At 35.2% G+C, this 25433-nt stretch overlaps 1 protein-coding gene across 8 annotated transcripts in view; it reads right to left on the bottom strand.

Annotated features, from left to right (window-relative positions):
- LOC131437262 (zinc finger protein OZF-like) overlaps window positions 1-25433 on the bottom strand; it is a 320204-nt gene that overhangs the window by 200477 nt on the left and 94294 nt on the right. For 7 of the 8 annotated variants that reach the window (XM_058606493.1, XM_058606489.1, XM_058606495.1 and 4 more), the window contains one exon: window positions 23889-24216. The exons of the other annotated variant lie outside the window; for it this stretch is intronic. In XM_058606493.1, coding sequence (XP_058462476.1) covers window positions 23889-24074 — 186 coding nt within the window. In that variant the 5' untranslated portion in view covers window positions 24075-24216. The remainder of the gene's footprint in view (window positions 1-23888; window positions 24217-25433) is intronic. 8 annotated transcript variants of the gene reach the window in all.

Below are 25433 nucleotides of genomic sequence, written 5' to 3'. Positions count from 1 at the left end.
GAGCAAATGAGACAGGTTTTTCAATAGTGTACTATTGAAATACTTCAATGCTTTTGCTATACACGTTTAAATTGAAAAATTTCGATTCTATTGGTAGTTAGATTATATAAATCCTTTCACATATCACTGAGCTATGAGCTTTAAAAATACGAGAAAGGCAAACGCGCCTTATGAATTATCCTCTTTGATACTCGTTTATACCAAACATTTCAGAAAAGTTTAATTTTGAATTATTTGAGACTATGTCACAAAACTGAAAATTTTATCATAAAATTGTGATCATATTTCCATGTCGGCATGTCGCAAGTATTATGTTGATTCATTAGATACAACAATAGATATTCACGATCAGAAACTTATCACTCTCTCAGAGGGTAAATTTTGAAAAGGCACCCCATAGTAAAGTAAGTCGTATTCACGACAAAAATGGGTTGTGTAGAGGTACAGTAAAGTAAATTCCGCATAATTCTTTAGGAGTATTATTATGGTTTTAAGAAGAACCGAATAGAAGTCTGGAATAGAGAACTGGACCCTGAGTTCAAGACCTAAATTTAGATCCAATAACAGACTCAGAATCCAGTTTCAGTCGCTGCTGGTACTCGCCTTGATGGCCAGCAAGCGAATGAGAGATGCGACCTGAGCGTTTGAGGTTTTTAACTACGCAGAAGGTGCATTCTCCGTCGCTGCTGGTTAACTCCCGCTGCTGCTGCTGGTCAAGGTCCTCTCGCCTCGATGGCCAGCAAGCGAATGAGAGATGCGACCTGCGACCACGCAGAAGGTGCATTCTCCGTCGCTGCTGGTTGATGATTCCACTCCCACGACGTCTGCTTCCATCGAACGCACGAAAAGCAATGATCGATTTTCGACCACGGTTCCCCTTTTATACGCATTCAGTTGAAGATATGTGCCTGACTATCTCAAAATCGTCGTCCTTGCGCGAAAAACCCAAGCGAAAGTAAAGAGTTTTCCGCGTTGTTTTCAAATTTTAAGAAAACTTAATTTTTGAGTTGTCTGCGGTTATCGCACACTGTTCAAAATATTATCCTGAATTCCTGATCATATTTTTGATGAAATGGTGAAATAATTATGTTGCTACCATTAATACAAGTCGAGATATTCACGATTAAGTTCTGCCCATTCTTCCATATGGCTAATTTCGAAAAGGCGCCCCATAGTAAAGTAAGTCGTATTCACGACAAAAATCCACAAGTAGAGAGAGAATAACCAAGAAACATATTAAAACTGATGTAGAGAAAGACAAAAATGAAGTAATTATCGTAAACGCTGAAGTCTTGGAGGGCAGTTTATCAAAGCATAATAAATATGAAATGAACCAAAAAGTGAATAAAAATAATAACATTATTGCACCGTATCAGAACAACTATGATAACACATGGATCAATAAGTCTCGAGACTAAACCAGAGATGGAGCTCGTAGTAAACCAGTAACCACGTCTTTCTAGAGTACTAACCTTTGCTTGAAACGGGTCAAAATTTTAAGTCGATCCTACCAGAAACAGCTGAGTTATCGAGGTTGGAATAAAGTCGTTTTGTAGTTTGTTTAAAAATGGAAAAAACCGAGTTTCGTGTTTTGATAAAACATTGTTTTTTAATGGGTAAAAACACCGTGCAAGCGAAACAATGGATTGAAAAATGTTATCCGGACTCTTGTCCATCAAAAGCAACGATTTGTCGGTGGTTCGCCGAGTTTAAACGTGGTCGTACCGACACAAATAACGCGGAACGCTCGGGTAGACCTGTGGAAGCCGTTACACCGGAAAATGTGAGTGAAGTGACAAAAATTATAATGAAAGATTGTAAAGTGAAGCTCCGTGAGATTGCTGAGATGACACAGATATCATATGGAAGTGTATTTACTATCCTTCATGAAAAATTGAGTATGAAAAAGGTTTTTTTGCAAGTGGGTGCCGCGATTGCAAGCGATGGAAAAAAACAGCAACGAGTCGATGATTCAGAAAGCAGTTTATCGCTATTTACTCGTAACAAAAAAGATTTCTTGCGTCGTTACGTGACTATGGACGAAACATGGATACATCACTAAACTCCAGAGTCGAATTGGTAGTCATCTGAGTGGCGCACAGCTGGCGAAAGCCGTCCGAAGCGTCCGAAAACGCAGTAGTCAGCTGGCAAAGTCATGGCGTCAGTTTTTTGGGATACGCATGGCGTGATTTTCATTGACTACCTCGAAAAAGGTAAATCGATCAACAGTGATTATTATATTGACTTACTGGTTTGAAGGAGGAAATCGCAAAAAACGACCGCACATGTAGAGAAAAAAAGTACGGGTGTGTAATGTCAGAGACATAACTGGATGTCGTGAATACGAATATGACACGCTTTATTTATACTTCCGAATTCGAATTGGTAGTTGATCGATTGTTTGAATTATGCATCTTCCCCATCTTTCATTACTAGAATTTTAAACGATGCGCCTAGACTAAATTACAGATTAGTTACATTAAACATTCTGAAACGCAATTAAATATTATGAAATAAGCAGTATAGTTCTTTATAATAAAATAATGGTGGCTCTGAAAAGAACCTTTTATGAAAGCGTTCGTGATGGAGAGTGATGAGTTGAGTTCGAATTCCGATGGATACCGCTGACTTCCTTCATCTGTTTCCAGGCTGAGCAGGCTATTGTCCGTGGGTGCGATACTGATATGGTTTGTGTAGGTATAGCGTTCACAACCGATTACGATCTTCCAGTGAAGGAAACTTCAAGTTGCTGGATTGAACAATAATACAATAGGCCTGTGATATGAAAAGTATGAAATATATCTACGGCTTTCTACATTGAAGTTCCTAGCAAAAACAAGATCGATACATGTGCCTCCAAGCGTAGTTGCTTGTGAAGGATCAGATTCCATATCCAGCTTCATATACTTGCTCAAGAAATCAATAAATTTAATATTATCTTGTTTTGAGGCATCTATATTGAAATCCCCCACAACGATCATCGGTGTAACTTTACGAGAATATAAAAATAAATTACGTGTGATGAAGAATTGCTTCTCTTTGTAAGTTGTATCTGGCGAAATATATAGAACAACTAACAGTGTTTTTATACCATTTAGCATAATATCGATTGCACATATGTCGCCGAAATTGTCAGCCAACAACATTCTGAGCGAATCACTACCCTTTGAGTGCCAAAATTTGACGATGTTCTTTTTTTTCGCCATGAATAAAAAATGGGTTATATAAGGTACAGTAAAGTAAATTCCGCATAATTCTTTAGGAGTATTATTATGGTTTTAAAAAGAACCGAATAGAAGTCTGGAATAGAGAACTGGACCCTGAGTTCAAGACCTAAATTTAGATCCAATAACAGACTCAGAATCCAGTTTCAATTCTAGAACTGCAATTTCGAAACTCAAATCAGTTCCGGAATACAGTTCCAGAATCCAGTTCCAGCACGGATTGATGGCCAGCAAGCGAATGAGAGATGCGACCTGAGCGTTTGAGGTTTTAACCACGCATAAGGTGCATTCTCCGTCGCTGCTGGTTTATGATTCCACTCCCACGACGTCTGCTTCCACCGAACGCACGAAAAGATTTTCGACCACGGTCCCCTCTTTTATACGCATTCAGTTGAAGATATGTGCCTGACTATCTCAAAATCGTCGTCCTTGCGCGAAAAACTCAAGCGAAAGTAAAGAGTTTTCCGCGTTGTTTTCAAATTTTAAGAAAACATTATTTTTGAGTTGTTTGTGGTTATCGCACACTATTCAAAATATTATCCTAAATTCCTGATCATATTTTTGATGAAATAGTGAAAGAATTATGTTGCTACCATTAATACAAGTCGAGATATTCACGATTAAGTTCTGCCCATTCTTCCATATGGCTAATTTTGAAAAGGCACCCCATAGTAAAGTAAGTCGTATTCACGACAAAAATCCTTTTTTATCAAGACAATGCACCCTGCCACAAGTCAATGAAAACAATGGCGAAATTGAACGAATTGGGCTTTGATCTGCTTTCCCACGCCCCATACTCGCCAGATTGAGCCCCCAGTGACTACTGGCTCTATGCTGATCTTAAAAAAATGCTCCAGGGAAAAAGATGTGGCTCAAATGAGGAGGTCATTGCTGAAACTGAAGCTTATTTTGAAGCGAAAGATAAATTTTTTTATAAACATGGTATTGAAAAATTGGAAAATCGTTGGAACCATTGTATCACCCTAAAAGGTGATTATGTTGATGAATAAAATAAAATTTTGCAAAAAAAATGTTGTTTCCATTGTTAGTCTCGGGACTTATTGATCCATGTGTTATATACAAAAACGACCATCGTTCAGATAGTATGCTTCCCTGTTGTGGGACTAATATTACTAATGAAGAAGGAAAAGATCTTATAGCTAGAGAAAATCAAATCAAGACGTAATTCTTACGGAAAATAAAGGATACGGTCGAATAACTGGTCGAGACCGAGCGGATAAAGTATTAGAAGCACTAAATATAAATCATTTAAAAAAGAACAATTTTAAGGATATAGAGTTTCTTGGCATCATTTGGCGATGTATTCTATCTAAAGGGGGATAAATTAACTATCACTTATGCGGCAGTGCATGAACTTGAGACCACTTCAAATGTGCCAATACAAATTTCCAGAAGTTACGAAGAAGCATATTAATGAAGACATTGAAGAAATGCGTAAACAAGGTATCATAAGGCCTAGCAAAAGTCCGTGGAATGCACCAGTCCTATGTGTTCCCAAGAAGGACGATGAATTTGGTAACATGATATATAGAATCGTGGTTGACTTCAGGGCTTTAAACTTAGTTACAAAGCCACTTGAATGCACAATTCCACTAATTTACGAGATTCTAAATAATCTTGGAAACAGTAAATATTTTTCTACTTTGGATTTGAAATCAGGATTACCAAGTACCCATTAACTCAAAAGATGCAGCCAAGACAGCGTTTTCAACACCAAGAAGCCACTTTGATTTCACAAGAATGCCTATGGGCTTGCGTAACAGCCCGTCGACGTTCCAAAGATTAATGAATACGGTACTTTATGAGATAGAAGGGGTTTAAGCAATCGTCTATCTGGATGATATAATTGTTTTCGGTGTTACCATCGAAGAACACAACGAAAACTTATACAAAGTTTTAGAGGCTCTCCGCCGACATAATCTATAAGTCAAGCCAGGTAAATGCCAAATTTTGAAAAATGAAATAAAGTATTTAGGACATGTAATTGACAAAGAAGGAATTCGTCCTATGGAGGAAAATATAAAAACAATAAAAGACATGGCGGCACCAAAAACAGTCAAAGGTATTCGGTCATTCTTAGGAACTGTAAATTTCTATGGAAAATTCATAACTCACATAGCAGAGAAACGTAAACCATTGAACGATCCCTTGCGAAAGAATGTTAAGTTTACTTGGGCAGAAGAGTGTCAAAAATCTTTCGAGGAATTGCGAAATTTTTTAACTTCTGACACACTGTTAGCAGACCCTGTCAGCTTGGAGCGATCTCAATCTTCAGTTCAGCAACGCCATCGCACGGCGTCTCATTCAACATGTAATATCAATTGTATTGGTGCGCCGTGCTGCTATTTTGGCGCGTACGAATTTGACATTTCTCTCCCCTACTTCTATGTAAGTGATTCGATGCGGACTCGCCTGAGGGCGCCATGGTCGCAAAAAAGGATGTTGCCAAAGATTTTTTCGGGAAATGTGAGAGCTGGATATCTTGTTAATATGATGTCTTTGCTGTTAGTTAGACCGAACTATAAAGATACGTTCGTGATCACGACAGATGCAAGCGAGTACGCTATTGGAGCGGTACTCTCTAATGAAAAATCGATCGATAGGTCCATTTCACATGCAAGCAGAGGTCTAGTGGGTGCTGAAAAAAAGTACCATACGATTGAAAAAGAATTGTTAACCATCGTTTGGGCAGGGAACCGTTTCAAACATTTTATTTATAATCAGAGATTTATTGTATACATTGATCATAGACCGCTGATTTCAATATGGCATTTAAAAGAAACTTCGCCTACGCTAACGCGTCTACGTCTGATACTACAGGGGTTGGAAATGGACATTCGCTATAAACAAGGCAAAGACAATGTTGTGCAGACTTTTTATCTAGACTGCCCGAGCAGCTCGAGTCCTATTTACGCTATTTAAAAACAAACAAAAGTCAGAGTGGAATCCGCACATGGACGGATTAGAAAACGTAAACTTTGGATGGGGCGGAAGATTTGGGAGCACTCTCGTATTTCGAAGAATACGAAACAAGCAAGAATAATAATGACATCAAATTTGTTCTACTGAAATTTTCACAACATAAAGCTAGTGAAAGCGAATTTGATGATACTTTCATAGTAGTAAACAGTAGATCAGCGTATAAAGAATTAGCCAAACTGGTAGACCTACCACACGGTTTGAAGGACTATCTGAATGGAAAAATATTTTCAATTCCAGATCGTAAAGTATGGGGATTGGTTCTAAGCGGCTCGAGTAGATCAATAACCGACACAAGAATTCTAATAGATGGGTTAGTAGATGCCTTCACTAATTCACATTCACTACACGCACCGGAAAAGGACAGGATGTGGGTGCGCGAAGACCGCGAAACCATATGGAAAGAATTCCATGATGCTCCTCTAGGTGAACATGCTGGAAACAAACGAATGATGAAGAGATTGAGTCCGCTATTCCTTTGGACTAATATGCGAAAGGATATTGAAAATTATGTTAAACAATGTAGCTCGTACCAAAAAATAAAATCGGTCGATCAAACAAAATTATAATGAAAATTACTACGACATCGTCCGAACCATTCGAAAATTTGTATATGGACATAGTAGTATTATCGGAGTCAGAATGGGGTAATAGATACGAACTTGTCATGCAAGACGATATGACTAGATGTTTAATTGTAGCACCGATGGAAATTCAAGAGAGTGCCACGGTCGCGCAAACCTTCGTAAGTAATGATATATGTAAATATGGGACACCCGCCGATTAAGTAATAGATAATGGAACCAACTTTGTTAGTTCTCTTATAAAAAATGTATGTAAAATTTTAAAAATTAAAAGATTACTACTAGTACATATCATTCACAAGCAAACCTACTGGAACGATCAAATAGGGAATTGAAAACCTATCTAGGACAATACATAGGAAACGAACCGAAAACATGGGACCAATTATTCCCATTCTTCAGTTTCGAAAATAATACAACTGTGAATTTCTCAACGGGTTATACATCGTTCGAGTTATTATACGGTAGACGAGCGAACATTCCAAACTCCGTTTACAAATACGATAGCGATGATCTGTACTATGAGGGCTTCGTCAATGAAATGCGATCACAATTTAAACGACTTCATCATCAAGCGCGGGAGAATTTAATTGTGTCTAAACAAAAGCGCAAAGAATTGTATGATAAAAACTCAAACGAATGGCAGATAATTACAAAGTAATACACGAAAATTAATATTGTATCAAGAGTTTCTCCGGAAAACTAAATAAAAAGAAACAATATTATAAAGAGGAGTACGTCGACATAAGAATTCAACGGAAAACTTAAACCCCAAGTGTAAAGAAAACACTCGATAAGATAAAAACATAGAATATATACCAAGAAGGGAAAAATATCAGTGAAATATGTACGATGAAAGTCGAAATGAATCAATTCTAACACGAGAAAAACATAAATGCGAGCAAAAAGATATTACAACTGTTAAAAAGGCAATGCACAAACGAACATAATGAAAACAATTGTGAAATGAAAAAAAAATGAATCGCTGGGGAAATTCATAATGCGGACAACAAGGGCAAGCTATATTGATATAACAAAAATGGAATATCCTAAGAAAATCAAACATATAGTTGAAGTAATACAAAGTGAAAAAAATGGGAAAAGATGACGATTCTAATGATCCTAGATGAGCTAACCAATCAAGAAAATTCAAATACATTATAAACATGGGAATCATGTCATACACAGAAATATCGAGCTGGTCAAAATATTAAAAAAAACGTTAAATTGAAGAGGAAGATTATAGATGTGAGATAAATGTGTTTTCGGGAGGTAAACATAATGGTATAGAATACGGAAAAAAAATTTATAAATAAGGAGAATTTCTATGGTTTACCATTAAATAACATAAAACTAACACTGAAAAGACACTAAAAGAATACTTCGAACAAAAAAATTAGAGGGTTGTGTTCAAGACACGACCGAGCGCAACAACATTAAAAATGGAACGTTTCTAGTGTCTTCATAGTTAATACGAAAATAAAGATGATAATGATGATGATACACTAAACTAAAAACTTATTCAATTGACTAATTACAAACTGGCTCTAGTTTAAGCGCATAGATTGTTAGCGAATGATAAAATTGACAATTAAATTCTTTCTTGATAATTGATTCTATTCAATTTTGATCCCTTTCCACAAATTTTTACATTGTTAGGTTTTTGAATAACGTCCTTTAAATAGAAATCAATTATGATGAATTCAAAGTTACTTGAAAGCTCAATTTTAGATACAAACAACCTAAAGATTTAAACCTGAACAAATGAAACTATTTTATTTTATGATAATAATTTTCGAGAAACGTACAAACTTATTAATTTTATAAATAGTTAATCGATCCAAGAGAAGATTTTATTTATTTTAACGAAAAATGTTGTACCAGTAAACTCAGTAATAGTGTAGTTTAATTAATACTTCTTCAAAATCGTCGATAATCTTCGGAAAGTGTCGGTAAATAATATGGCAACAATACGAGGAGGAAAACATGTGAAAAAAACATTTAGTTACTTACATTGATTTTCGCTTTGGCATATTAGGAATATATGGAATGGATACGAAACAAAATTCCGAAATTTTGTTAATATTGTAACTTGATGTTATTAACACATGAATGAACATTGTCATAGTTACAACGCGTGTAGCCATTATTTGGAGCAAATAATAATAAGCTGAAACTGGCGGTTAACCAATTTCTACGAGGGTTCCTATTCAAACGATACATGTAAAATCGCAGGTAAACTAACCTTGAGTTTATCTTTGATACTATACGATATTGCATATAATTGTACTGTATATGTGAGGCTGTGGAACTCGTTTATACTACTAAACCGAGGAAGCCGCTTTTAGATAAGTTTCAGAATTTAATTTTGAATCTTTTGAAGCGTTTAATTCCTGATGGGACAACAACTTGTTCAGTCATATTGTCACGTTTTGTTCGTATGGAAATGGATATTTAAGTATGCAAACCGATCCGTTGACAAATTAAAGCATTTTTAAGCTTACAATATTGAAGCTTTGGAATCATTTAAATTAGGAAATTCCATTAACAAATCATCGAGGAACAAGCGCTGCAAATTAGATACGCAGAAAATCTATCACCGATAATTCTAAATTGGCCTGATAGTTACCAGAGAACCAAAATGAAATACTCAATTCAAACCTATTTTTCAATGGTATGCAATTGAAATATTCAAATGACGTTATCTCATAAGTTTGAGTTAAATGTTTCCGAATTGATTGGTTGTTGAATTATATAAATCCATCAACAAATGACTGAGTTATAAGCGTTCAAAATTATGACAGAGAAATTTTTAAATTGACACCCAGCCTCGGGAAGCGAAGTGTAAGGCATTTTTAGGCTGTGAACCATTTCACGGTTAATTTTAACTTTTGGTTAAAATCTGACACTTGAGTGGTTATTTGGTGTCGAGTAGTTAAATTTGACTAAAACTGTGGCCCATTTCAAAATTTGACAGACGGAAAGTTATTTGGGTTTATTTTCCTCTGGAAATAATTTCAACTAAAGAATTAGTATTAGAATTTTCATTGCGAGATTTTTTTCAGTGTTGGAAAATAACTACCGATCTGTCAAAAATAACCATGCTCTCGAGCAGGGTTATTTTTGACAACATCAAATTAACAACTCGAGTGTCAGATTTTAACCAAAAGTTAAAATTAACCGCGAAATGGTTCACAGCCTTAATGGCAAAATCGACCAAATATTTTCTAAATACATGGGATATACCAGAAGAATCGGTAACCACGCTGATTCGGTTTTTCACCAATTTCACCAACACACAATGCAAAACCGACAATCCAGCAAGTGAACGCATATACAATTCAGTCATCAGCTCACTGGACGAGCTACTTGTTTCATTCACAGTCAAACATCAACTAGGCAAAGAAATATTGTGCAGCCTATATTTATAGATTTCTCTTCATACTACGCAGAACGATGCGGCGTTTTTCATGCATGATGCAAAGCCTCCTATGCCGAATAAGAAGTTGACGTCATTTTGTACAACAGGGATTGGTGGATGAAAACATAGGTCGATTCCAACCATTTTTTCAATAGTATGCTATTGAAATACTGAAACGACGTCGTCATACATGTTTAAGTTAAAAGTTTCCGAATCGATTGGTTGTTAAATTATAACAATCCATCAACAAATGACCGAGTTATTAATGTTCAAAATTATAACACAAAAAGGTTACGCGACTATTTTCGAAACTTTTAATTGACACCCGGCCCCATATAGTGAAGAGTAAGGCATTTTTAATGCCAAAAAATAAAAAATAGATCGCGACCCCGGAATGAAAGAAAAGGAGATGCGTACCATATGAATGAAGTGAGGATTTCTAAAGTGCAAATTACGCACTCAAATTAAGATGTCGAAAAAATACAAATACGACAATATGGACATGTAAAAGTTTCGAAAACACAATGAAAGAAAGATACAACAAATAATTATAATATTATATACCAAAGAATAAAAAAATACATATATATATATATATATATATATATATATATATATATATATATATATATATATATATATATATATATATATATATATATATATATATATATATATATATATATATATATATATATGAAAACTTTGTCATTAACAAACTAATAATATTGGAATCCTCAAGAAACAGAGAGATAGGAATTGGCAGCATAAAGGGGAATAATTCTAAATATAATAAAACGAAAAAAAAAAATTTTGATTGAAGACAACACATTCAGCACGGAATTAGAATCTAAGTTACTTTATGGGTTACTGTTATTATTGGAAAAATATTAAAACCCAGATTTAAGTCTATTTTTAGAAAGGTGAACAGGAATACACGCCGGAAGAACCAGCTCGGGTAGTCGGGGAGAGAAGCTGTGGCATAGATACTAGACAACCGACCAGTTTAGAAACTATTCCAGTCATAGAACGGAAGGACGACTTCTGAAGCTATGGAGGCGAGGATGGTAAGATACCATTAAAATGAATACGGCATAGAAGCTAGTTGTGAAACAAGCATTCGCAAGCCGCAACTTTAATAACAATTTTCTTTCCACAGACAAAGACGGTTAGTCGGCCTGCACCTGTCATAGTGGAATTCAACGGTACAACAACAGTACTGTTAGTGAGAATATTCTACTAACAGTTCAAACAGAAATTTAGTGACAGTCAACACAGTTAAAGATGACCTGCGTGAGTATGCCACAACGTTACAAATTGCTACCCCACATTTAAGTCAGTGAGCATCACCAAGCTCAACTGAATACCATAAACAAACATATGGAAATCAAAGCGTATTAATACGTGGAAAACTAAAAACACTACGAAAAAACAACCACGAAATCAAATGAAATAGCTGCTAGGAGCCTCAACACATTGCACCCAACGAAGAAGTTTCATCACCTCTTTCGGAACGATGATGCCCAAAACTCAAATAAGACAACAAATAATTCTAAACTATATTCAATGAAGCGAGCGACTAATCAACGAGAAGCCTTGATGAGAAGCAACAATACAGAATACCAATACATGACTAATCAACGAGAAGCCAACGAGCTATTAGGAATGAAAACGATGTGGTACCCAGGGTCCGAGACTAGTAACCGTTCGATCACCCCACAGATAAAGCAACGATAGAAGCATACCATGGAATAGGATGGCGCAACAGAGAAGCACACACACAAGGATAAGCGTAAGGTTAAGAAAAGTATATCACGTAGTTAGTAAAATTAAAATAACAAAAAATAAGGTTTTTTTCATTTCTTCTTAAAAAACGAGTTAGAAATCCGTAATTACACAGACAACAATTTTGTGACCCACCCACGAACCTATTAATGTAAACCAACGCAGTCGACTTGATGATAACCCTTCTGGTAACATCAAGCTCCGTAAGTAAGGGAGCATGCAGCGCCCTCACCAAAGTCTTTCATTGAATCTCATTGACCTTGCAGCATTGCAAGGTCAGCAACCCAGCCGTGAAGGAAAAACTCGTCACCTTTCAGGCAAGCCTTCACGTCAGCGTAACCGCGACGAGTAGTAACAAACAAAAAATAATAATATCTTTTCACGCGCACCGGTCACTGTCATTGACATAGCGACAGTGGTTTTGATTCGCGGCTCTCGGCATAACGGTTTTTCTGTGAAGAGTTTGCTGCCCTTGTGTAAGGGCATGAAAACAGAACCGTGCTGTTAATTGTGAAGAAACAGAAGTAAATAGAAGTTTAAAGATGAACAGAAGAAACAAATTTATTATTTTCTAATTGTGAAAAAGAAACACCCCTCTAATCTTCGACGCACGTCGCTCGGACTGCGCGGCAATATAGGCTATTCACCCATATTCACGTTGTAGTGCATCGAAACGTACGGTTTGCGATGGAAGATTGAGACAACTTATCGTCCGGGCATTTCTCAGTGGATATCGCCTACGTCCGCCACGCTGTGAAACTTCTAATGTGACCACCTGAGATTCGTCTTCCGAACGGGTCATATCACTTCAAGCACAAAGGAGCGTTCTGTCCTTCGATGCCAATCTTTTCGGTTGTCTTTCAAGTCTTTCAACAAGCGTTGTCGACGACCCTTTGTCGAGAAAAGCGAAAGTATTCACGGATTTTGTTTTGTCGTGAATGGTGATAGAAACTATCCGGAATAATATCGATTGTCCACAATGATGAAAGGCAAGATTCTCAAGAGATGCAGAAGTAGATTTATTCTGTATTTCTGCATGAAGCAGTTAATGGTGCCGGAACTGACACCCGTTTATACCGCATCGTTCAGTACTACGATATGTTCGAAGGCCATGTGTATTCAAACAGGTTCTACACAATTTCAAAGAATGGATGGCTTTCAATCGATCGGAAACACTACTCTCTTTGAATTTTGCACAGTCTCTGATGCGATGGTCTCCTCTTTAACAAACTAAGCATTTTCTCGGAGAATCTGTTCCTTTCTTAGCCTTCTTCGGTGATACCGTATTTTCACTGTGAGCATGCAGGAAACCTTTCTCCATAGGTCCACTCTTTCCCGGTTTACCACGATTTCCTACAAACAATACCACTTTGCTAACGGATTCTATCACTGACGACATGAAATCACTAAATACTTTCAGCGTGGGTGCGGAATGATGAGCCAAATAATGAGCCCACTGCTGCTTAACATTCTTGCAGAAGAACGGGATTGGAGAGGTTATCATGTTGGCCTGCTGAGATGAGATGTTGCGTTAGATTTCTTACGGTTAAACCGAATTCGATGAGCGTCTCTAGCCGTTCACTGTTTGGAGTAGGACAATTCCTAATCAACTTATTAATATTGATTTCAGGTCTACCGTAGGGTGTCTGAAGTGTCCTAATGACATCAGAAACTGATGCAGGACTTAATAAGTAGTACCGTACTGACTTGAAGGCTTCGCCTTTCAGCCATCGTTGTAATCGGCCCGCACGCGCGGAGCGTACCGCAGCGCAATTCGCTCGGATACGGGCTTGACTTGTCGACACATGTTGCGCCACAAATCGAATATTAAATTTGTCAGTTTATTGTTAGCAACGTTTCAGGCAGAAAAAAATTGGGATAAAAAATTAACGTGAGTAATAAAATAATGGTGACATAAAGTTTTTGCACAGTTACAATTTTTCTATGATTTGGTTTTCCTGGTTTACAAAAACTTAATACTTCACACGTGTCCTGGAAAGAGAAAACTTTCATTTTTAATTTCTTGTCTCCGTGCGGCTCAACATAGTGAAACGATTGTGTTCCAGAAATCGTTTTACATTTTTCGAAACGATTTTTAAGAAACTTCTCTGCTTATACATAATCTTCCGAACATTTGTATATGACTGAAATATTGGGTAGAGAAGATGCTTTCCTAGCCCACTCGTACAATTTATTTGCGGTCGAAATTTGACAATCATTGATCATTTGTAAACTGGCGCGACGTGCCATTCTTTTGATAGTTCCTCCAGCACCGGTACATGACTCTTTTCCATGAGTTGTCGCGTGAAAATTCCACTGTGCAAAACGATGAAAATCATGCTTGTGATGAAAAACATTCGCAAAGTTTCTGCAAAAAATCGAATTTCTCAAGATGGGAAGAAGAAACCCGACGTAATGAATGTTTTTGATATTTGCTAAGATTAGTCTCAAAATTTAATGGATTGCAGGAATGATTTTTGAATTTTGAATTTATTTTTACACCGCGATTTCAACTGAAACGTTGCTACCAATCAACTGACAAAGTTAGGATTCGATCTGTGGCCCGGCATGTGTCGATAAGTTAAAGGCGCATTAGGTCGATTCGACCGAACCGAGCTCTCTGGTATTGACTTTTTCTCTGCTTCGGCTATGGTTGAGCTGCACATGCACATTATTTTGGTAAATCAAATTTTTTTCAGTTTTCTTCACATTGTTCAGATTTGAATTAATTCTTCGCATATCGTTTGCTTCAAGATTTCTTGTTATGAATTTCATTGCACTGCCTTGTGTTTCAATAGATCTTTTACTCCTCTGAGGATTTGATAAGAGTAATGTGTAAGTGTTATTTATTTCTTGAAATTTGTAATTCATATGATTAGAAAGATCTCCTGTTGTACTATTATTTTTGCCTTTTTCAATAGAAAGGTATTAGATTTGCTAGAAAACCTGACTTTCGAACGAAGCCTCGAGTACCCATAGAGTTATAAACCATTCGACTCAGTTCGACTCAGTGCACTTTTCGAAGATATTTTTACCGCTTAATTTTCTCAGAGATGGCTCAAGCGATTTTAACAAACTTAGGCTCGTTTGAAAGCTACTGTCGGGCAATTGATCAAGTTCGAAGATCAAATAGCTGTGATATCTGTTTACGGAGATATAATGGTATCTGACAGGATATGTTATTGATTAACCATCAAACTGTTAAAGGGTAATTAATGGAGCGTTTTTGTATGTCGTAAAATATGATGCATTCACTCCTATTCCGTATTTCTATTACTTGCCCTTACCTAACAGCTATAGGCCTGGGGTGAGCTTTGCTATATTAAGAATACGTCTCCACATAACTCGGTCTATGGCTGCTCGTCGTCAGCCACTCAAGGCACGGACGCTTCTAAGATCACCCTACCTCTTGATCGATCCACCTTGCTCGCTGCGCTCCTTTCCTTCTTGTACCATTCGGATTAGATTCGAGAACCATTTTCATTGGGCTGTCGTCCGACATCCTTATGACATGCCCAGCCCATCGTAGTCCGATTTTAGCTGTCCGTACAATGGGTTGTTCTCCCAGCAGCTGTTACAATTCGCGATTCATACGCCGTCTCTACGTTCCGTCTACCATCTGCACTCCGCCATAGATGGTCCTCAGTACCTTTCCTTCGAAAACACTGAGGGCGCGTTGGTCCTCTGCCAACAGTGAGCCCAAATGCACAAACTCGTCAACCACCTCGATATCGTCACCGTCTATCAATATTCGTGGTGGGAGGCGTCTTCCTCTCATGTATTTTGTTTTCGACGCATTTATGGCGAATCCGATACGCCAAGCTTCAGCTTTCAGTCCGATGTATGTTTTCGTCATCTTCTCAAGGTTACGTGTTACAATATCAATATCGTCAGCAAAGCCAAAAAGTTGTACGGACTTTCGTAAGATCGTGCCACTCATGTCGATCCTCGCTCTACGAATCACACCTTCCAAGCAATCTTAAACACGATACAAGAGAGTCCATTACCTGGCCGTAGCCCTCTCCGAGATTCGAAGGGACTCGAGAGCGTCCCAGATACTCGGACGTAGCACATCACTCTATCCATCGTTGCTTTGCTAAATCGCGTCAGTTTATCCGGGAAACCGTATTCGTGCATGACCTCCCATAGCTGTTCTCGGTCGATTGTGTCGTATGCCGCTTTGAAGTTAATGAATAGGTGATGCGTGGGTACATTGTATTCACGACACTTCTGGAGTACTTGTCTTATCGCGAATATGTGATTCGTAGTGGCGCGGATTCCAGTAAATCCCAAATCTTATAAATCATCCAGTGCAGCGCTCTAGCCAGTGCCTCATGTCCAAACGATATGCGAAGAATTAATTAAAATCTAAACAATGTGGAGAAAACTTAAAAAAAAATGATTTACCAAAAAAATAAACAAACTATACTTAACGAAGAATTCTAAATGGATTATCAGTTAGTATGATCAACAGATAAATCACATGTTGAAATGGAAATCTTTTGTGCAAATGTTTGATGATGAACACTGATAAACATTTATATTAAAATTTAAAACCAATTTGAATTTGAATTTTATTCATTTTATTAGTGAAAACAGATAGAGCAGATACATATTTTCTATTAAAATATCTGGCATCTCTGTGCACAGCCGATTAAACACACACATTTAACAGTGTTATGGTGACGTATAGCGGAAAAAAACTAGTGCTACTAGATTTGCCACAATGGTTATTTGATTAGTATTTAACACGCTCTATTTGGTAATATTAGAATCGGAAACAGTTTTATTTATATATAAATATCAATGATATAATTAAACTAATGTCATGGACACCAAAAAATACTTGTTGATGATAATTTAAAGAAGAAAAAAAAATTTATTTAACATTATGAGAAAACTTGGCAACCTTTGCGATACGAAATGAGATGAAAACAATGGGCAATCAAGTGAATTAAGTGCAAATTTTCATCTCATATTGTTCATTGCTTTTATTGCTTATCAGGTAATTTCAGAAGTCTTTAATCGTTGAATAAACAAGTGGAAAGTGAACATTACTAACTATAAAGTCATCCAACATTGAATAGTTGTGTAATTATGTGAAATAGTGATCGTGTTTTGAGACGAATCGATTAGTAAATATACAGAAACATGATGAATTGTAAAACTTCAGACGAAAGTGATTAAAAAATCAAAAAGTGAGTTTATTTTAAAAGAAAAAAAGCGATCGTTGAAGGCTTATTAACTATTTTTTTCAATTGGAAAGTGTGGCAAAACCTAGAATAAATGTTTTTATTGTTCCACAGTTTTGTTCAGGTACGTTTAAAGATATGATTGAGGTTCAAAGTTATGAGGTGAAGGAATGAGATAGAAATTTGAGCTGAGATGAAATAGGGAGCCCTTAGCCTATTAAGTTTGGCCAATATGTATTAAATCTGTATCCTGCATGAAATCCGCATGCAGGGCCGCCGAGAGAAAAAAAACGGGGGAGTTTGAATACGGGCCACCTTCGTTTAATGAGCAAAAAAAACGACTCAACTCTATTTTGTAGGATTGAACGAGCAAACAAAAATTCCCAAAATATGATTTTCGAATTTCCGGCCCCTCTGAAAAAGTTCGTGCCCGGGGAGACGATCGCTATACATTCTAGTACTCGAGAAGTCAACATTAAAATGACATTAAATTAAAAATGTTCGCAAAAATCCTTCTATTCTTGGTTCCTATATATATATATATATATATATATATATATATATATATATATATATATATATATATATATATATATATATATATATATATATATATATATATATATATATATATATATATATATATATATATATATATTTATATATATATATATATATATAAATATATATATATATATATATATATATATATATATATATATATATATATATATATATATATATATATATATATATATATATATATATATATATATATATATATATATATATATATATATATATATATATATATGTATATATATAAAATATATTCGGTAAAGAACTCGAAAATATTCAACACGAGCCTTTCTTCAACATTTTATACTGTAAAATCTAATAAAGATACAAAAATTCTTCCAAGATATGAAATGTGCGTCTTTTCCTTAGCTTTCAAATAAGCGATTCCATAAAACAACATTTAAAGTTAATATAATGAAAAAAGTTAATAAATCATTAACAAATAAAAAAAAATTGAAACTTGGGCTTAATATTTTTCCATTTTTTGTTGAAAAAAGAAGCCTTAGGGGTTTAACACAATCTTGGTAAAGTTTCAAAGTGGAAAAATCAATACTTTCGGAGCAGTGAATTTTTCAAAAACGACCCGCACGCGCGGAGCATACCGCAGCGCAATTCGCTCGGATACGGGCTTAACTTGTCGACACATGTCGTGCCACAGATCGAATCCTAAATTTGTCAGTTTATTGTTAGCAACGTTTCAGACAGAAAACGAGGATTTACTTGATTAATAAAATAATGGTGACATAAAGCTTTTGCACAGTTGCAATTTTTCTATGATTTGGTTTTTCTGGTTTACAAAAACTCAATACTTCAAACGTGTCCTGGGAAGAGAAAACTTTCATTTTTAATACCTGGTCTCCGTGCGGCTCAACATAGTGAAACGATTGTGTTCCAGAAATGGTTTTACATTTTTCGAAACGATTTTTAAGAAATTTCTCTGCTTTTACATAATCTTCCGAACATTTGTATATGACTGAAATATTGGGTAGAGAAGATGCTTTCCTACTCCACTCGTACAATTCATTCGCGGTCAAAATTTGACAATCATTGATCATTTGTAAACTGGCGCGACGTGCTATTCTTTTGATAGTTCCTCCAGCATGGCCCTTTTCCATGAGCTGTCGCGTGAAAATTCCACTGGGCAAAACGATGAAAATCCGGCTCGTGATGAAAAATATTCGCAAAGTGTTTTACATTTTTGAATTGCTGAGGAGCGCCGTCAGAAAAATGTATGCATTTGCGTATATGTTGATAGTATTGTGAAAAATATTGATTAAGAGCTTCGAGAAAAACATACACAGCTATTGCGTCATGTTCCTTTCAATCGGAAATAATTACTAATGTTTTATTATCGATTTTGTTCCAATGAAAGCTAGTTATGGCGTTTTGAATAACGAAGGCGTAATTGTCCGCAAAATCGCAAATTATTAAACTTTCGTCACTCTTCAAATTTTTTTTCTCATTTTAAAAATATGAAGGTTGTTTTCGAGCAATGAAAGAATGCATGGGCAGCTCAGCCGTAGCCGAAGCAGAAAAAAGTCAACGCCGGAGTTAGGATCGGTCGGATCTGCATAAAGGGCACTCCGCATTCGGCCGATCCGAGCTCGCCGGCGTTGACTTTTTCTCTCTTCGGCTATGGCTGAGCACGGGCGTACGCATGTATAGGTACGCCGGACCCGACACAGTTGCAACGGTGCGAAAAGCTCGGTGAGGAATATCGTTGCCAAAGATATGAATTTTATGTCGTGTCCGGCGTACCTATACATGCGCACGCCGGCAGCTCAGTCATAACCGAAGAGCGAAAAAAGATCGGCGATGGAATGCGGTTTGACCATAATGCGGATAGCCTTTTAAGCCCGTATCCGAGCGAATTGCGCTGCGGTACGCTCCGAAAGTATTGATCTTTCCTCTCTGAAACTTTGCCAAGATTGAGTTAAACCCCTAAGGCTTCTTTTTTCAACAAAAAACATAAAGAAAAAATTATGCCCATGTAAGATTTTTTTTAATTTGTTTATTAATTATTAACTTTTTTCATTTTATTAACTTCAAAAGTTGTTTTATGGAATTGCTAAGGAAAAGACGCACATTCATGTCTTGGGCGAATTTTTGTATCTTTATTAGATTTTACAGTATAGACTGTTGAAAAAAGGTTCTATTTTGAAAACGCGAAATTTCAAAAAATCATATCTCGAAAATTCCACGTATCATATTGAAATAAAAAAGAACTTGTCAAACATTTTCGAATTCCTTACGGAAAACAGAGGTTGTAGGAAAATAAAAATTTGAGTGGCTGATTTTGCGTGGAATGCTCCATATATATATATATATATATATATATATATATATATATATATATATATATATATATATATATATATATATATATATATATATATATATATATATATATATATATATATATATATATATATATATATATATATATATATAAATATATATATATATATACATATCTATATATATATATATATATATATATATATATATATATATATATATATATATATATATATATATATATATATATATATATATATATATATATATATATATATATATATATATATATATATATATATATATATATATATATATATATATATATATATATATATATATATATATATATACATATATATATATATATATATATATATATATATATATATATATATATATATATATATATATATATATATATATATATATATATATATATATATATATATATATATATATATATATATATATATATATATATATATATGAAGCATTCCACGCAAAATCAGCCACTCAAATTTTTATTTTCCTACAACCTCTGTTTTCCGTAAGGAATTCGAAAATGTTTGACAAGTTCTTTTTTATTTCAATATGATACGTGGAATTTTCGAGATATGATTTTTTGAAATTTCGCGTTTTCAAAATAGAACCTTTTTTCAACAGTCTATACTGTAAAATCTAATAAAGATACAAAAATTCGTCCAAGACATGAAATGTGCGTCTTTTCCTTAGCGATTTCCAACAACTTTTGAAGTTAATAAAATGAAAAAAGTTAATAATTAATAAACAAATTATAAAAATTCTAACATGGGCCTAATTTTTTCTTTATGTTTTTTGTTGAAAAACGAAGCCTTAGAGGTTTAACTCAATCTTGGCAAAGTTTTAGAGTGGAAAGATCAATACTTTCGGAGCAGTGAATTTTTCAAATACGACCCGCACGCGCGCAGTGTACCGCAGCGCAATTCGCTCGGGCTTAAAAGGCTATCCGCATTATGCAGATCCGACCGATCCTAGCTCCGGCGTTGACTTTTTCCTGCTTCGGCTACGGCTGAGCTGCCCATGCATTCTTTCATTGCTCGAAAACAACCTTCATATTTTTAAAATGAGAAAAAAAAATTTGAAGAGTGACGAAAGTTTAATAATTTGCGATTTTGCGGACAATTACGCCTTCGTTATTCAAAACGCCATAACTAGCTTTCATTGGAACAAAATCGATAATAAAACATTAGTAATTATTTCCGATTGAAAGGAACATGACGCAATAGTTGTGTATGTTTTTCTCGAAGCTCTTAATCAATATTTTTCACAATACTATCCACATATACGCAAGTGCATACATACATACATCCCTTCCGGAGCAGACGATGGATTTTGCCAACTGGAAACTGCAGACCAGCACGGTTCGAGCGGGACTTTGCCTTGCCTTTAACTCTTCCTCCTGTGTGCGTGTTTCTGCGTAAAAAATCCACAAGATGCTGTTAACAGCTCGACAGCCAATTCAGTATTACTGGCTGCTGCTATACTAACTCTCTCTTTTATATCGTCTCACCAGTAGCAGCTAAAAAATGAAATGTGATGTGAGAAATAGCGTCATTTAAGTTAAAGCAGCTACTCTGAACGTACGAGACACCGTCAGCTAGATGGCACCGAAAACCGGAAAAAGTCAGATTTGTACCGTCACTAACACATTCAATTACGAACGGCAATGCGAAAGCGAATGTGATGATGTTGAACACATCTTTATACTAGTATGGGTCGTGTGATACAGGGTTGCCATATATACAGGTTAATCTGTACTTTATTTATACATTCATATATGTACAGATTAATCTGTATTATTATTATTATTATTATCATTATTATTATTAAAATGACTTGCATACCGAAGATCGTCGATACATTTCAGACCAGTCCATTGCAATTGTTTCGTACTGAAATTTCGAGAAGAATCAGATATCTTTAAACTTCATAGCTTCAATAAAAATAAACTACAAATTTGTCGTACCTAGCCTCCTATATTGGCAAATTAAAAAGGAATTGTTTTAAGTTTGGAATATATAGCTGTAGAATAGTAGCTGTTTAATGTAACTAATCTGTACTTTAATGTAAGTGCATCGCTTCAAACTCTATTAGTGAAAAAGGGGAAAGCTTGCACAATTCATATAATCAATCAACTAACTGATATTCGGAAAAGTGATGGGAGCGTGCCAGTTTTTTCGTATTCACGACATCCAGTTATGTCTGACCCGCCTTTTTATAGAAAATATGTATCTGCTCTATCTGTTTTCACTAATAAAATGAATCAAATTCAAATTCAAATCAAATTCGAATTGGTTTTAAATTTTAATATAAATGATTATCAGTGTTCATCATCAAACATCTGCACAAAAGATTTCCATTTCAACATGTGATTTGTCCGTTGATTAATAAACTTTTAAAGAAGTACTGCAATCAAATACTAATAGATACTCAGAGAGAAAAGTCTAACGTTTTACTTCTCACTTTTCATGAACCTTTACAAATCTGTATTAAATTTAGAAAATCTGTAATCTGATTTAACGAACGCTAACGCAAAAATCTATACAATACAGATAAATCTGTATTAATGGCATCTCTGATCCTGCATTTTGTTTTAAGAATGACTAATGCCTAAATAGTAACAATTCTTTTTTTGTTTTTTTTAAGTTCTCCAAATTAACTGCAGAGTAAAATTTTAAATTTGAAACGAAAGGTAATCAAAACGATCCAAAATATTTTAAACGTCGAAATGATTCCTAACTGTTTTTAAACTATCGTGTGTTGTGTCATATTTGGCATTAGGCTATTTTTAACGAAAATTCTGGCATTTTGAACCTGAGAGTGTAATAGTGCAATATTTTGGTTTTGATTGCTGTCGACATTGCTAATTTATGAGATGAATAAAGGACCAACGATAGGATGAATATAAAACCTTTGAGATGAAATTAGGAGCACAGTACTGAACATATCAGAAGTGTTTTAGCTGATTTTTTAATTATTATTTTAATTTCCAAGGTATGTGAATCAATTCCCAATGTGAAGCAAGGCAAATTAAGCAGAAATATGAAAAAAATCGTAGTGATTTTGGTGGATGAATCAGGTTTTTAAGGGGAGGGAATAGGGAGCCCTTACCCTACAAAATTGTGCCTACTTCTCATCCTTTAACGCAATACAAAATCGAATCCATGTCTTTTTTGATATTTACTTGCTTCCGGCCTGCCGCCACCTTGTTTCGGCTGAAAATTACCAACACAATCAAAAATAGCCTAGATGACTACAATTTCATTTTACATCGGGCTCGATAATGAACTTTTTAAACATTCCGTGTGAAAAACTAACTAAAAAAAGTAAATATTACAGCTATGTATATACCACAAACCAATAATCGGTAATTTAGGAGTCATTTTTCTGAACAACGTCGAGCCTTTAAACATCGCTAAAAAGGCAAATGTAATATTATTATAATTTATTGCGACGACTCATTTTCAAATATTATACAAAGCCTGATGAAATCAGGCATCCCTGCAAGCAGCTGATCTGTGTTGACAAACGAGAGGGGAAAACAAATAGTACAAAAACGTTTACATAACACAAGGGGTGTACCGATAGAAAATAGTTCGCGCTGTTCAATACAGGTGGAGCTAGGTCCCACGAAAAGAATTTTAGAAGAATTTACTCATAGTGTCATAGTGTCACTTCTAGATAAATGTGGAAGATTGAAATTGTTCAATGGAACATAAATTACCTATCACTATTAATTTATTTATTTTAAATGGATACTTACATTCACTGGCTGGGTGGATATTACAGGCGAACTGTTATTAATAGCAGATTTACTCTCATTTACGGCAATGACAGATTGCTGATTTTGGTCCGAGCGTGAAGTTGTTATTATAGGAGCCTGGTTAGCTTGTGGTGGTGGATATGCTGTGTAAAATCCCATAGGTTCAGTTTTAATTTGCTCGAACATACTAATTGTTGCTAGAATTTCGCTGGTAGGGGGTACAGGCAATCGCCCGACCCCCCAATGACTAGGAAAACTAATCTTGAACTTGTGATTTGTTATGCGAATTCCCGGTAGTCAAGTCAAGTAGTCAACATGCATTATCAGACTGAAAAGAAATTTGAACATTGATTTAGCTCATGAATCAATCTAAGGCTGATATTCTATGTGTAACTAATATGTTTACGAAAAAAAATAATACGCTTTGCGACTGATTCAGATTTTTGTTCAATACAACCAATGCACAGTGTTCCCAATGATGTCAAAACACGCGGTTTCTACCTTTCCGATTTCTTCGCTTTTCGCCCTTCGGCTCATCAGTGCTCAAAGCAGTTCAAACTGAATTGCCATCTCCGCCTAACAGTTCAATTTGAACCGCTAAGCAGACGCAAAGTTCATACAATTTATATGACCCTTCAAAGAGTGCCATATATCTTACGTCTCGAGCGAAAACGTGTGACGACCGACTACTGGCCGCCGCAGAATTTGAACACTTAGGAGAACATTTAACTTTCTGTACAAACCAAAAAAATCCTAGATGTACACGTTTTGTTTTTGCCCTTCTCATATAGAAAGGCTATGCAATCACTGTGAAAAAAACAATTCAATATTGAAACAATAACATATGATGAGGAAGACATAAACCAACAAGAAAATAATACTATGTCATTAGAAAGATATTGTGCAAATACAGATTTTCAAGAATATGAACAAACTTCTACATAAGATGTAGCTGAATTAAATTTTTTAGAGTAACTTCTGCGTTACCATATTTTTTATATTATGGTAATCGTGATAAACCATTGAAAATATTAGTCGACACTGGATCGAATAAAAATTTTATTCATCTAAAATTTGTAAAAATATCACATTCAGTGATTAATCCTTTTTATGTATCTTCTATTGGCGGAAGTATAAAAATTTGTAATTATTCGCAGGCAAAACTTTTCAAACCCTTTTCTAACATTAATGTCAAATTTTACCACATGGAAAAACTAAAAACATTTGACGCAATAATTGGACATGATACATTGAAAGAAATGGAAGCGATTATTGATACAAAAAATAATTTAATAATTATTAATAAAAATTCTATTCCATGATTAGCGCATCAATTACAGGAAGTGAACCAAATTCAAATTAGGGATTCGCATTTGGAAAACACAAAAAGAAAACATTTACGAGAAGTATTAACAAATTTTCAGGACCTTTTTCAGCCAGTTGACGGTAAGCTATCATTCACAACAAAAATAAAAGCGGAAATCCGGACATGCGATGACAATCCCATATATTCAAAATCCTACCCATACCCCCAAAGTTTAAAAA

Source organism: Malaya genurostris, chromosome 3, assembly GCF_030247185.1.
Source record: "Malaya genurostris strain Urasoe2022 chromosome 3, Malgen_1.1, whole genome shotgun sequence".
Taxonomy (NCBI): domain Eukaryota; kingdom Metazoa; phylum Arthropoda; class Insecta; order Diptera; family Culicidae; genus Malaya; species Malaya genurostris.
Note: the sequence above shows the minus strand (reverse complement) of the source record. Positions and strands in the feature narration are given on the sequence as shown.